This window comes from Rissa tridactyla, chromosome W, assembly GCF_028500815.1.
Source record: "Rissa tridactyla isolate bRisTri1 chromosome W, bRisTri1.patW.cur.20221130, whole genome shotgun sequence".
NCBI classification, from domain to species: Eukaryota; Metazoa; Chordata; class Aves; order Charadriiformes; family Laridae; genus Rissa; species Rissa tridactyla.
This window is the reverse complement of record NC_071496.1, coordinates 10394317-10409199: the sequence shown is the minus strand read 5'-3', so window position 1 is coordinate 10409199 and position 14883 is coordinate 10394317. Positions and strand designations below refer to the sequence as shown.

At 44.4% G+C, this 14883-nt stretch overlaps 1 protein-coding gene across 1 annotated transcript; it reads right to left on the bottom strand.

Moving 5' to 3' along the window:
• Nucleotides 1–777: 777 nt before the first annotated feature.
• LOC128902114 (ATP synthase subunit alpha, mitochondrial-like) lies at nucleotides 778–8780 on the bottom strand. Its single transcript, XM_054184504.1, has 12 exons — nucleotides 8610–8780; nucleotides 7507–7585; nucleotides 6242–6411; nucleotides 5223–5396; nucleotides 4976–5142; nucleotides 4700–4848; nucleotides 3301–3452; nucleotides 2946–3170; nucleotides 2731–2838; nucleotides 2064–2208; nucleotides 1693–1843; nucleotides 778–984 (listed from the first exon to the last, which is right to left on the bottom strand). The coding sequence occupies exons 1-12, from the start codon at nucleotides 8667–8669 to the stop codon at nucleotides 903–905; spliced, it is 1662 nt and encodes a 553-aa protein (XP_054040479.1). The 5' UTR covers nucleotides 8670–8780; the 3' UTR covers nucleotides 778–902.
• Nucleotides 8781–14883: the final 6103 nt, after the last annotated feature.

Sequence of the window (14883 nt, the reverse complement as noted above, 5' to 3'; positions counted from 1 at the left end):
TCTTTCCAGGGATGGAGGTGAGGCTGACTGGCCTGTAGTTCCCCGGGTCCTCCTTCTTGCCCTTTTTGAAGGCTGGAGTGAATAGTTGTGGTGAGCAGGACTGGGGAAGCGACTGTCCCCCTGTACTCAGCACCGCTGAGGCCGCACCTCGAATACTGTGTTCAGTTTTGGGCCTCTCACTACAAGAAAGACACGGAGGTGCTGGAGCGTGTCCGGAGAAGGGCAACGGAGCTGGTGAGGGGTCTGGAGCACAAGGCTTATGAGGAGCGGCTGAGGGAACTGGGGTGGCTTAGCCTGGAGTAAAGGAGGCTGAGGGGAGACCTTATCGCTCTCTACAACTACCGGAAAGGAGGTTGTAGCGAGGCGGGGGTTGGTCTCTTCTCCCAAGTAACAGGCGATAGGACGAGAGGAAACGGCCTCGAGTTGCGCCAGGGGAGGTTTAGGACGGATATTAGGAAAAATTTCTTCGCGGAAAGGGTTATCGAACATTGGACCAGGCTGCCCAGGGAAGTGGTTGAATCACCATCCCTGGAGGTATTTAAAAGACGGGTAGACGCGGCGCTTAGGGACGTGGTTTGGTGGCGGTTTTGGCAGCGTTAGGTTAATGGTTGGACTCGATCTTAAAGGTCCCTTCTAACCTAGGCAATTCTGTGATCATCAGCTCTGTGAGGATGGGAACTGCAGCTGCCACCCCCAACTCGTTCCTGTAAGGGAAGTTTGATCCACCTAACAGTTAAGATGGCCCCTGATTTTTTGGAGTTCCAGAACATACAAGCCTTTTTACACTGAAACTTTTATTCTCATTAAGATCTGTACATTCAAATCACACATACTTTTAAGTCTTTGATGGAGGTGGAACATGGGATCACAACAGCCTGGTCTGTTTGAGCAGTTTTAAGAGTTTATGCCTCAAAAGTAGCCAGGAAACTTGTGACTATTTCCTTCAACTTAGCTTCTGTCTGGTCAGAGATCTTCCCTTCGGTCCTGTTGAAAGAGTTTAAACTTCTGACACAAGAATAGATATACAGTCAATCCCCGACTAAGGCAAAGAAAAAGCCTTTACGATGAACCTTCCAATTTCTAACAAAATTAGCAGATAAATTAACACATTTCTGTTTGATGTGTGGAGCGCTATACCACTGAAACTAACATCACTTCTAAGAAATTAGTCCTGTTTAAGAACTAAGGGTTGTCAACAAATACTTTCACAACAGTTGTACCTAGTTCAACAAGGCTCCATCTTCTCTAGAGCTGCGCCTCAGAGATGGAAGGCACATGATCTGACTCATGACACAACAAGCTAAGACCAGTCCCACAGGACAGGACTGTGGAAATACTCAATCCCCAACAGTCCGCTCAGCAGCAATTAATCCACAGTACTGTAACAGCATAAAGCTGTCAAAAATACGGGAACTGACTAGATTAAGTGATTTCAGTATCGGATTAGGAGAGGTATGCAAGTAGGTTAATTTTAAGCATCAGATGGATTTTTTAAGTCAAAACTGGAGACATGAAGCTGAGCTCTGGAGAGCAGTGCAAGGACAGCAGGAAGGCTGATTTAACCTCCAGTTCTGGTACAGGCAGCTTAAGGCCTGATGTTCTAGGATACACTAATAACAGTTCAGTGACCATTATCAGCACTCTGGCCATCAAGTCAATACCCTTGGGATGAAGTAAGATAAATCATCATACCTGATTGTGGAGAGGAGGGCCTGGTGCTGGCTCAGTACATGAGCTAGGAAAGCACTCTCAAATTTAGTGATTTTGCTGGGCTCCAGCTTGTCCAAGTGACCTCTTACACCAGCATAGATGACAGCAACCTGTTCCTCAATAGCCATGGGAACTGCAGGAAAGAAAGCATTCATGGCATTGGTAACTCTTATATCAGGACACATCTGACTACACAGAGGCCTTTCTTTGAAAATCGACTGCACGTAGACATCATGGCTCAAGTCAGGTCTGCATTTACCAGAATGGACACAATAAATGCTGCCACAAAGACCAACCCCGTTAGCACAAGAGACTAATGGGAAATGCAGACTTGTTACATCCAAGGCACTCACCATACTGTCCTTGTTTGAGGAGCTCTGTCAGGCGTACACCACGGTTCAGCAGCTGTTGTGTGGCAGCATCCAGATCAGACCCAAACTGAGCAAAGGCAGCTACTTCACGGTACTGAGCCAATTCCAGCTTCATGGTACCTGCCACCTACAACACAAGGTATAGCTCAGACTGAGTTTGACCACCTTCTAAATGTGTCTAGCAATTTGTAGGTTATCTTCAGCTGTCACAAGTCAGCTTGGCCTTACACACCAGTCAAGTGAATCTCAAGATTACAACACCCACCATCTGCTTGGCCTTTTAACATAACCATGCTATTCCTCCCTAAAACAGTGACAGCTGATATTAAACCTCTCTAATTCCATAGTTGGACTAAAAGCATGGAGTTAGAGCATTCTATTTCTAGTTAGATCAGTACCCAGTTCTGCATACTGAAACTTAACAAGTCCTACATCTTTATGCAGATACTATTTTCCTTTCTGCCCCACCCCCAGCAGACAATGGAAATATCAAAGAGAACCCCAAAGCTTGTTCTTTTATAATTTCATAACCCTAAGGAATCCAAAGCTTTATTCCCTCTCTATTCACAACTCTTCAGAGTGAAGTGGGTTGGAAAGCCTACACACTACTCATTTCTAGTAAGAGAAGGAACAGCAGTTTCATGCTTACCTGCTTCATAGCTCTAGTCTGAGCAGCAGAACCTACACGGGACACAGACAGACCAACATTAATAGCTGGACGTATACCTTTGTAGAACAACTCAGTTTCCAAGAAAATCTGTAGGAGAAAATAGTTTTATTATCTCGGTCAGAAGTCTGGAAGCCTCCTCAGAGACCTGCCAGTAAGTTACACAGAAGTACTGGCATGTGAAGAAGCAGTCCTACCTGTCCATCAGTGATGGAGATGACATTGGTTGGAATGTAAGCAGACACATCACCAGCCTGAGTTTCAATGACAGGCAAGGCAGTCAGAGAGCCACCTCCAAAGGAATCATTCATTTTGGCTGCTCTCTCCAGCAGGCGAGAGTGCAGGTAGAACACATCACCTGGGTAGGCTTCACGACCAGGTGGACGACGCAGCAGCAGAGACATCTGACGATAGGCAACAGCCTGTGCAGTATAAAGAAAGCACTCAGACTTCAGTAGCTCCTTTAAAATTTTGGATTTCTAAACCTGAGGTGATCTGACAGCTACAAACATCAATGCTAGACTATGAGGCCTATAAACAATGTTTCCTGACCTGTTTGGATAAGTCATCATAGATGATTAATGCATGTTTTCCATTGTCTCTGAAGTATTCCCCCATGGAGCAGCCTGAATAGGGAGCCAGATACTGAAGGGGTGCTGCATCGGATGCTGTGGCAGACACCACAATAGTGTACTTCATGGCATCTGGACAGAATTAGACACACACACCACTGTGAGTATATTACCTCATTATGCCCATAATCAGCAAATACAACACACTGAAGCAAGCCCAGACAACATCACTACACTGTTACAGGAAAGAACACCATACTAGATTAACACATCCATTAGCTCAACTAGCTTCAGAAGTTTCAAGAACAAGTTCATAGCAGCTAGTGTCTAATCCTTGCAGACTTCTTTCCCATTTAAAATAAGTTTAAACTTTAATTAATAAACACTTGATTCTAGAAGTAACTCAGACTGAAAGTCTGTGATTTCCTGGCTTCTGCAAGGAGATACTACCCTTTGTTTCATGGTCCTAAAAAAATTATTGTCATTAAACTGGGGGGGAGTGGGAGGGGTTGTCCTGCTAGGTATGACTTTGCTTGACCCACCAGGCAAGAGGTAAGGTTCCTGATCTCTTGTAAGCGCTGTTACATATGCAATGAGATCACCGTTTCTGATAAGAAAGTAAAGTCTACCTTTGGTCAGTAAAGTCTTTCCACTAAACTTGCAACTGCCATTTACACTGACTTGCATACAAATGAATCAAATGCCAAGTCCATAAATACTTGTAGGACATAGCTTGTAATCAGGCCTGCCTGACTGCCAAGAGGAATCTCTCTGAACTCTGCTAAAAAAAAAAAAAAACCACCAAAACCAAACCAAAAAAACCACCAAAACCAAACCAAAAAAACCACCAAAACCAAACCAAAAAAACCACCAAAACCAAACCAAAAAAACCACCAAAACCAAACCAAAAAAACCACCAAAACCAAACCAAAAAAACCACCAAAACCAAACCAAAAAAACCACCAAAACCAAACCAAAAAAACCACCAAAACCAAACCAAAAAAACCACCAAAACCAAACCAAAAAAACCACCAAAACCAAACCAAAAAAACCACCAAAACCAAACCAAAAAAACCACCAAAACCAAACCAAAAAAACCACCAAAACCAAACCAAAAAAACCACGGAGGGTGACTCTTCCAGAAGCAATTGAGCAGTTTGGGGGACTCATACTAGTCTTCTAATGCAATGTAGCAAAAGAGGGGTTTTTCCCCAGACACCTAAAGATTTTTGTCCAGAAAAGCAAGCAGTTCACTCATCTAATAAGAAAAGAATTCTGTCCCTACTCGCAGTCATGATAGGTCATAGTAGTATTCAACATTATAATGAGAACAGGACATCACTAGGTTGCCAAGCTTAGCCATCTTCAAAAATCTGTACCTGCATCAGTGAGCCTCTTCACCAGCTGAGCAACAGTAGATCTCTTCTGGCCAATTGCAACATAGATACAGTACAGCTTCTTTTTCTCATCTGTTCCATCATTAAATCGTTTCTGGTTGATTATTGTGTCAATTGCAATTGATGTTTTCCTGTGTAACACAGAGTTTGGTAAATTAAGCTGCCTATGGCTCTCCCAACCCCTATGCAGTTCTGTGTTCAGCTTTGTACATTGGCACATGCTGTACAAAACATTTTTAGCTTGGGCATTTAACTTACCCAGTCTGTCTGTCACCAATGATCAGCTCACGCTGGCCACGACCAATTGGCACCAAGCTGTCCACAGCCTTAATACCAGTCTGCATAGGTTCACGCACAGAGATTCTGGGAATGATCCCAGGGGCCTTTAAGCCAACTCTTCTACGTGTCTTAGATGTAACAGGACCCTTAAAATAGAGATAAAACCCTGTTGCAATCTGTATGGCACAGATACAAGCAGAGGTAGTCAACACCTAGTTACGCTTACCTTCCCATCAATTGGATTGCCCAGGGCATCTACAACACGGCCCAGCAGCTCTTCCCCAACTGGAACATCCACAATGGCACCAGTCCTCTTCACAACATCCCCTTCCTTGATCAGTCTGTCATTACCAAACACAACAACACCAACATTGTCGGGCTCCAAATTCAAGGACATACCCTAGGGCAAAGATCACATTATCCTGAGAAAACATGTGCCAACATTTGCAAAATTTTGTCAGTTTAATACCAATATTATTCTACAGTTTAGAACATCCAACATAGTTTTATCTCAATCTTATTTGTAGCAACAGTCATTGTTCTGCTTTTATGTACAATGTCTGTATATTCTTTCATACTGGTGAGAGAATCTGCCTAAGCCTTCAGCTTACTGCTTATTTAATTATACTTGCAGCAGCCTAGGATTAAGTCACTTATCTCTCTAAAAAGAACAGAAAGGATAAGCAGGGTTCAAATACAACACTTCTCTCTTGACTAGGAATTGGACAAGGGAAAAGCACCAACTTCTTCTTTGCCTAAGGCAAGTCAGGTCATTAAAAATACAGGAAGATATGTTGCAGTACTCTCAGAACAGTCAAACAGCTTTTTAACTCTAGTCCACTCTTAAGACTATAAGAAGTCAGCAAATTGCACACTGTATTGGAGCAGAGAGGCTGTTATTCAACAGTAAACAGAAAAGCCAGCCTGAAATCAAATAAAACAAAATCCAATGATAGATTAGTTCTTAATACTTCCTAGATGAAGACAAATAAAGCTCAAATATTGGCCAAAAAACAGATACTGAAAGCATAGCTTTACAAATTCAAAGAATATTTCAAAGAATAATACTCCAAAAGGAGTATTATTTCAACTAGTTACTACACATTAAAGTTGCAATAAAGTCTGTAAAGGGTTTATATGTAACTCCAAGCATAGTCTCAGATTCTCCTTAAAAAAATCTTTCCTTCTTAAAAAAAGTCTTCTTTGTATTTCTAAGCTGAACAAACTGCTTTACTGAAAGCTTACCTTCAGTCCAGAAGAGAATTCAACCATTTCTTCTGCTTGGACATTTCTTAGCCCGTACACACGGGCAATACCATCACCAATCGAGAGCACACGGCCAGTCTCCTCAAGTTCAGCAGAGGTGTCAGCTCCCAAAATACGTTCCTCAAGAATAGAGGATACCTCAGCAGTGCCTAGAAAGAGATGTTTCAAATGAGACTCAGCACATTAAGGCACAGTACAAATTCAGTAAGCTTGTCTTGAATTCACAAGCCAAGGTACCCTTTCTCAGGTATGCCATAAGGTCTAGCAAGCAACACTATTCCTTACATATGATGCATAAAACAAATAACAGCTCCTGTATTCACAGCCAATAAAAGCAGCTTCAACTCATGATTATGAGCCAGATTCAATCAAAACACTGATGGGTGTTTAGCTATCAATTTCCTTCAGTATGTCCTACACTATTAGCGATCTCTGCCCCTAGAAAGCAATTAAATAGATTAGACTTAGCTCAGAAAGAACAGACATGCTAGCTCCACTTACAGATCATTTACTTAGACTGCAGGCATCAAAATACCCTGTCAACTGATTTGTAATCCAAGATCCAAATATATTAAACAGAACTCAATACGTTTAAGGAGCAAGTTAAAGCCATAAAAATGCATTCATCTTCCTCCAATTTATTTGGCAGTATACCTCCAACAGCTTTTTATTTCCTCAGTTAGGAAACAGTAAAAAACACTGTGAAACTGTTGTTTCCTAATAATACCTTTAGTCACCCTAAGCCACTTCAAAAGTCATATATGAATCACTACCAAAAATACAGCTATACAGCACCACTGCCTTCTCTAAATATCAAGATGCTGGCAGCAAAAAAGTTATACTCAAGGACACAAGGTCAAACCCAGGCAGGCCTGGGAAAGTCATCCGTTCCTTCATACTGTTACAAACAAGACAGGAAACTGGAATTTGAGGCATTTTTTCAAGTAATTCTGCAGGAGTTGAAGACTGAATTGAATCTCATGAAGCAGGTAAGCTGTGTAAGCCAACTGACATGCGACCACTCCTTTGGTTTGGGCATAATTTGAATAGTTATTAAAGTGAAGTCTCCTGGATGTGACTGTGTAACAGATAGTTCACTGTTAAATACTGTCAGTACATAAAAGCCCATAAGCATTTTGTCAACTGACATACAAAGCTCTCTAACTCCATATTCAAATTCCTTTTCACCTGATAGAGCAAGTTTTTAAACCACACTCTTATATGAAGACCTCTCTCAGACTCACCAGTTTTCTGAAAGCATGTTTTGGAGGCTTGGATGTTTCTTGTAGCAACAAATGCTGCACCCAGGGTATTTCTGGATATCTAAAATAAGTAATTGATTCAATAACAGTGAGATTTCCTCAGTCATTCAAAAAAACATTAAGAAATAACACACTGAAATTTCTGATCATGACCATATATATTTAATGTGTCTCAGTTTTTGAGTTGAGCTTCACAGCACTCCATTCACAAGTTGTAGTTATGGAACCAAGTCCAGCATTAGACTAAGCAAGGACAGATGGTAAAGGAGATTGCTCTAAATTACTGGTTGCATTTTTCTGTGTTGCACTGATGTCACCATCACAGCACTGCAGCAGCTCCCAAAGCAACACCTCCTCTTGTTTGCCACCTTTGCTCTCAACATCAAAAGCTTGGGGCATAAAGAAATCAGAGCCCCCCCTCATGGTTCTGCACAAGGAAAAAATAAGACTGTGTCTTCTAAGGGTTAGCCTTCCTAAGAAAAATTTAACTGCAAAATTTCTGAAGCATAGCTAGAGCTTATGCAATAGCAGAAATGAAAAAAAAAATCTGTGATAACGAATGCATTAAAAGATTATAATCCTACATCACAAGCAAAGCTCTTAGTGCAGTCCCATGCAGCGTTATCGCTATTTCTCTGAAAGCCTAAGCAGGCCTCTCCTCTGTTCACCTTCACGAGGGACACCAGCTAGGAACGGGTCCTGACAGATCTTCGCACCCTCACTCTCCCCAGAAACACGGAAACAAAAATGCCACCTGGTAAGGCCTCACAGCTCAAATACCTAAGCCTGACCAGGATCTAGCAGCTTTCAAGCATTAGACTGAAGCCCATCAATGCCAATCCGCATCTCCGGGGAAGGACACGCCGTCCCCTAGAACCCCTCCTACCCCCCAGATGAGGGCACCTCCGCTCCTCAGCAGGGGGTCGGGTCCCACTGTCACCCAGTGCTGAGGTAAGCGCCCCACACACACCCCGCCCCAGACTCCCAAGAGAGGGAGGCCGCGGCCCCTCAAATGTCACCGCAGTCCCCAAGATGGCGGCAAGCGCCCATCCCCGCCCGCTTCAGAAAGGAGTGAGCGCGCTCACCAGGGCGGTCTGCCGCGGCAGGGAGCGGGCAAGGGCAGCAGCCACACGGGCGGAGAGCATAGCGGCAGCAGTAGGCGACTTCTCCGGAGAAAGCTGAAGCAAACAGAAGGCAGCTGACAGCCCCACACTCTCTCCAGAAAATGGCGGCGACACGTTCCACCCCTTTTGAAGGGCGAGGCCACGCCCACGGAGCGGGGAGGGGCGCGTCCCGGAAGTACTTCGCCGCCGCCAGTGGCCCCCTCAGGCATCGTGGTATTTCCTCTCTCTCTCTCTAGACCGCTGGGTGATTCGGGGAGGGGATGCACACCCCCCCCACTCCCCCCCGGCAGAGGCTACTGTGAGGGGTGGCAGATCAGGGTGTGAGGGCTGAGGGGTGGCTGAGGGTATTGATATAGTAGTTGGTGATACAGTAGCCTTGAACAGCACAAAACACTGGGGTGGAAGGCCCCTCAGGCCTTACCGATAACAAGTTAAAAAGAACGTATGGTTCCTTCCTTACTGGAATAATGTAGCTAAGTTTGAAATGCTTTGTAAGCAGATGGGTTAAATATCTGTTAGGTTTAGTTTGATAAAAGTGTGATAAATGATTTAATCGCAAACAGGATTCCAATTAGAATTTATAATTTATTAAAGGAATAAAGGCAAGCAAACAGCGCTGGGTGTGCCGGGAGTCTCTGCCCAACCAAGACACACACCTTACAGACCCCATTTTTGGTTTATATCTCCTATAGTAATACATATTCATAACTGTCTCTAAAATGGTTGGCCCTTGCCAAAAATGGGTGTATCCCCCCTCTTACAGGTCACTATGCAGATAACAACAGGACCGGTTTAAGTTGGTATTCTAGAATGTTCGCCAGGTGGCTCCTGCAAAACACAGACACAATAGACACACCGTCTCGTCTGCGGCCATACAGACAAAACAATCAAAGGTCACACTTCACCCTGTGGCCCTAACACTGTTCCACACTGACACGAATCAGTTAAGCACATTTCACAAAAGGAAGCCTTGAGACATTGTATCCTTGAGTAGAATAGATAGGGAAAGATGCTAGAATAAGCTAGTTTTGTGAAAACAAGAGTTGCAAACTAGTCCAAAAGATGAACTGAGTATGTGTGAAGACCGAGTTCAATCAGCGGACACAGTGAGGAAGACTATCGATAACCACCAGAGGACCCTGGAAGACCACCAATGGACATGGATGCGCATGCGTCAAGGACATTTACATATATTAATGAGTTCTAGGTGATAATGTGAATATGTTAATCATTTCTTGGAAATGTAATTAATATGTATATTCTGATTGCTTATAACCTTTGTAGTTGAGCAACTTGGTGCGCACACTAGGCAAAGTGATTCCCTGTACGCCCAGCACTGCAATAAAGAATGCCTGCTTTCTAATGCTCCAAAATCGAGTCTTAGAGGGTCCTTAATTGCCACCTTACGGTATCAGTATGGGGTGTGCTGGTTTTCGTACCGGTACTAAAGAGGAGCTTAAATTTTTTAGCCAGTCTGCTGATAATACGTGAAACTTAAAAGCTGACCCCACAGGTGCCATCAGAGGTGACAGTGACAGGGCAGCAGCATCGCAAGCTGAGGAGACCCTTGCTGCGAGAGGCAGTCGTGCTTATGGCATGTCGTGATCCGTCTGCTAAGGCCTCATCCTGTGCACTTGGCAACAAATCCCATGTGTGAGACATAGGATTAAGTCTGCCGGGGAGAAAGTACCAAAACTCGGGCAGGCATAGTGTGATGGTGTCCAGGTGGTAATCCAGAGAGGTTAGTAAAGCGCAGATCCCAGCAGGCCTTTCTGGGAATTGGAAAGGTTAAGGGAAAAGCCCTCAAGCATTTTGGCATGTGTTTTGTCAAGAAGCAAAGTTTCTCATGCTGATTATTTCATGAACCACTTTAAATTCTTCCTTTTGTTATGCTGTTGTCCCAAAGCAGGATCATTTACCCGGCGTGCATTATGCCAATATACACACATAGTAGAGGTGTTTATTGAAATCATTTCTGCGCAGAGATGGGTGCTAGGTGGTAATCCACAAAGCTAGCACGCTGGCCTACAAACTCCTCAGAATATTTATATGGTTCAAAACACAGAAATACAGACCCCTAATTATAATTATTGGTTAGTACCTTATCTTAACAATTTCTATTGGTTAGTACAGTCTCTCGCTTTCATTTAAAGTTACAAGGTCTTTTCACTGATGTGTGCATGCTCCGGTACTGTGTGTGTGTGTGGGGGGGGTAGTCCAGTCTCTAATTGAGTCGGTGGTTTCGATCTCCCATTGTTGCCTTTACCTTTCCCCCAATTAGTGCAGATCTTTGTTGACTTTATGTTTCTTCCAGCAGCTGTCTGGTTTTCAGCTGGTTTTGGTGCCTCCTGTGGAGGGATGTTCCCTTGTTATCAGCCTTCTGTTCTTCTTCAAGGGTATACTAATTAGCAAGGCATGTATTGTTCATACCAAGTGTCCAGTTTCACAAGGCCTTGTAACCTTTTTACAGCTCTCTGCTCTTGCTTAGTGAGAGATTCTGCCTTTTAAAGTACATTCTACCTTTTTAAAGTACATCAGTGCTACAAAAGAAAGGTGGTTCCTTGGTAATTGTCTTAAGAGTTTGACTCAGCAGATGTGTTTTTACAGTGTATTTTCCAACAAGGAGTACATTTTTAATATGAATTTATATAAGCAATAATATGCAAGCTATTTAGATTTCAATTTTTACCCTTGAATTTAAAATATAATTCATGCCCTTTTGATTAAGGGGTTTATATGCCTTTATTTGTAATTTGCCTTATGATATACATGAAACATACAATTCCATCAAAAACCAAAATCACCTCAAATTATTTTACTGATTTAAAACTATTTTCTTAAAATTGGTGTAGGGGAAAAGCAAATTATTTCAAAACATTTAAAGCATTTAAATCCATTTTGGTAAAAGCGTTCACTGCAGCTAGTGAATGGAACTAATGATTTTTTATTATTTTCTGTGTGTTTCAAGAATTTGAAACTAGAAGCCGGGTCCTGCCAGGCGAAATGGCGCGGCGCCCCCTCCCCCCCCGAACTACAATTCCTATCAGGCCTCGCGGCGCGGAGGCTGCGCGTAGGGGAAGCCAGACGGAGGCCGTCCTGGAGGAGAAGTTTCAGCGGGTAACGGTGGGGACGGGGCGCAGAAGGAGGAGGCAGAGGCGCGTTATCGGAGCCCTCCTCCCGCTTATCCCGAGAGCGTCTCTTTCTGTCCTTACGGTCGAGGCACTCGAGTGGTTGCGCTGGAGGTTTTGCTGGGCTCTGGCTGTTGTCGTTCTGCTTGGCTGTAGCTCAGACCTCCGCGGTTTATGAGTAGAAAAGAGCCCGTGTCTTTTTCTTGCCACTTTGAGCATTGGGGGACAGGCAAGATGTGGTTGCTGGGTGGGTTTTGCAGCGCTGTTCATCCACTTTATCCTTTGCTGGTTTAAAACGCTAGGTTATGAAGATCTTGGGTGCCTGAAGTTTTTGTGTTTCAAATCATTGCCCCTATAGAAAGTGGCAGAAAGATTCAATTCATCCTTTGTTCATGAACTTGGCATTTTTGCAGTATTAGAGTTTTCATCTACACATAATTAGTGCTGTTTGCTTCTAAGGCCTTGATGGTTTTCTCCCGAGCATAGTTCAGGGTGATGTTTGCTGTGTGCAGTGTATGCAGCTGAGAAGAGATGCTGGTATGGTAGAAGCAAAAAGAAGGACACTCTAGAAAGAAATGTCTTTTTAAGTTATAAGGCTATGTCCTTTTCCATCAGGTTGCCTTAGACAAGAATTTATGTTTCCTCAGTGTTAAACTTCCATGTGTTCAATTATTACCAGTCATAATCTAATATTTCCATGCCACCTGAGAGCACTGCATTGATCTCTCTCATTGGTTTCATTGATTCTGACCTCAATGAGGTCTCATTGATTTCTGACCTTTTCAGTGGTAGAAATTGTGCTCTGCAGGGCTCGTGCCTGCACGCTGTAGTAACTCTTTCTCCCCCACTAGCATGTAGAGACTGTACCCTACCCCATGATCGTGGTTTGGGCAGTTTTATCCCACGCTGCTTTAATGCATTTTTCACCATATGCCCAAATACCCATTTAACATCTCTTGGACCATTAGTGTGTCTGTAGCAAACAGATCATGAATAAAAAATAAAATTTTATCACAGAATCACACAGAATCATAGAATGGTTCAGGTTGGAAGGGACCTTAAAGATCATCTAGTTCCAACCCCCCTGTCACGAGCAGGGACACCTCCCACTAGACCAGGCTGCTCAAAGCCCCATCCAGCCTGGCCTTGAACACTTCCAGGGATGGGGCATCCACAACTTCCCTGGGCAGCCTGTTCCAGTGCCTCACCACCCTTACATTAATGAATTTCTTCCTGATATCCAATCTAAATCTACCCTCTTTCAGTTTGAGGCCATTACCCCGTGTCCTATCATTACACTCCCTGATAAAGAGTCCCTCCCCATCCTTCCTGTAAGCCCCCTTTAGGCACTGGAAGGCTGCTATAAGGTCTCCCTGGAGCCTTCTCTTCTCCAGGCTGAACAACCCCAACTCTCTCAGCCTGTCCTCATAGCATAGGTGCTCCAGCCCTCTGATCATCTTCATGGCCCTCTGCTGGACCCAATCCAACAGGTCCATGTCCTTCTTGTGCTGCGGGCTCCAGAGCTGGACACAGTACTCCAGGTGGGGTCTCACCAGAGCAGAGTAGAGGGGCAGAATCACCTCCCTTGACCTGCTGGCCATGCTTCTTTTGATGCAGCCCAGGATGTGGTTGGCTTTCTGGGCTGCAGGTGTGCACTGCCAGCTCATGTTGAGCTTCTCGTCCACCAGCACCCCCAAGTCCTCCTCCTCAGGGCTGCTCTCAAGCCATTCTCTGCCCAACCTCTATTTGTGCCTGGGATTGCCATGACCCAGGTGCAGGACCTTGCACTTGGTCTGGTTGAACTTCATGAGGTTTGCACGGGCCCACCTCTCAAGCCTGTCCAGGTCCCTCTGGATGGCATCCCTTCCCTCCAGCGTGTCAGCCGCCCCACACAGCTTGGTGTCATCGGCAAACTTGCTGAGGGTGCACTCAATCCCACTGTCCATGTCACTGGCAAAGATGTTAAACAGCACTGGTCCCAGTACTGACCCCTGAGGAATGCCACTCATCACTGGTTTCCATGTGGACATTGAGCCATTGACTGCAACCCTTTGAGTGTGGCCATCTAGCCAGTTCCTTATCCACTCAGTGGCCCATCCATCAAATCCATGCCTTTCCAATTTAGAGACCAGGATGTCATGCGTGACAGTGTCAAACGCTTTGCATAAGTCCAAGTAAATGATGTCTGTTGCTCTCCCCTTATCTACCAATGCTGTGGCAACATCATAGAAGACCACCAAATTTATCAGGCATGATTTGCCTTTGGTGAAGCCATGTTGGCTGTCACCAATCACCTCCTTATTTTCCATGTGCCTTAGCAGAGATTCCAGGAGGATCTGCTCCATGATCTTGCCAGGCACAGAGGTGAGACTGACCGGTCTGTAGTTCCCCGGGTCATCCTTTTTTCCCTTTTTGAAAAGGGGGGTTATGTTTCCCCTTTTCCAATCAGTGGGAACTTCACCAGACTGCCACAGCTTTTCAAATATAATTGAAAGCATCTTGGCGACTTCATCTGCCAGCTCCCTCAGGACCTGTGGATGGATTTCATCCAGTCCTATGGACTTATGCACCTTCAGGTTCCTCAGGTGGTCCTGAACCTTATCTTCTCCTACAGTGGGTGATTCTTCATTCTCATAGCCCCTGCCTTTGCCTTCTGCAACTTGGGTGGTGTGGTTGGAGCCCTTACCGGTGAAGAATGAGGCGAAAAAGTCATTCAGCACCTCAGCCTTCTCCATATCCTGGGTGACCAGGTCTCCTGTCTCCTTCCGGAGAGGGCCCACATCTTCCCTAGTCTTCCTTTACCCCTGACGTACTTATAGAAGTTTTTCTTGTTGTTCTTGATGTCCCTGGCCAGATTTAATTCTATCTGGGCTTTAGCTTGCCTAATCTAGTTCCTCGTTGCTCGGACAGTTTCTCTGTACTCCATCCAGTCAACCTGTCCTTGCTTACACCATCACCTGGAGATAAGCAGGTGTCCAAAGAAATGAGGGAGATTAAAAGGGAAATTGTTTTCTAAACTACAGAGGGTGTTTGAAAAAGAGACAAAGGAAGCTCTCCCCTTTTTCTACCCATGCCTTGACTGGTGTAGTAGAAGTTACTCTTCAGGA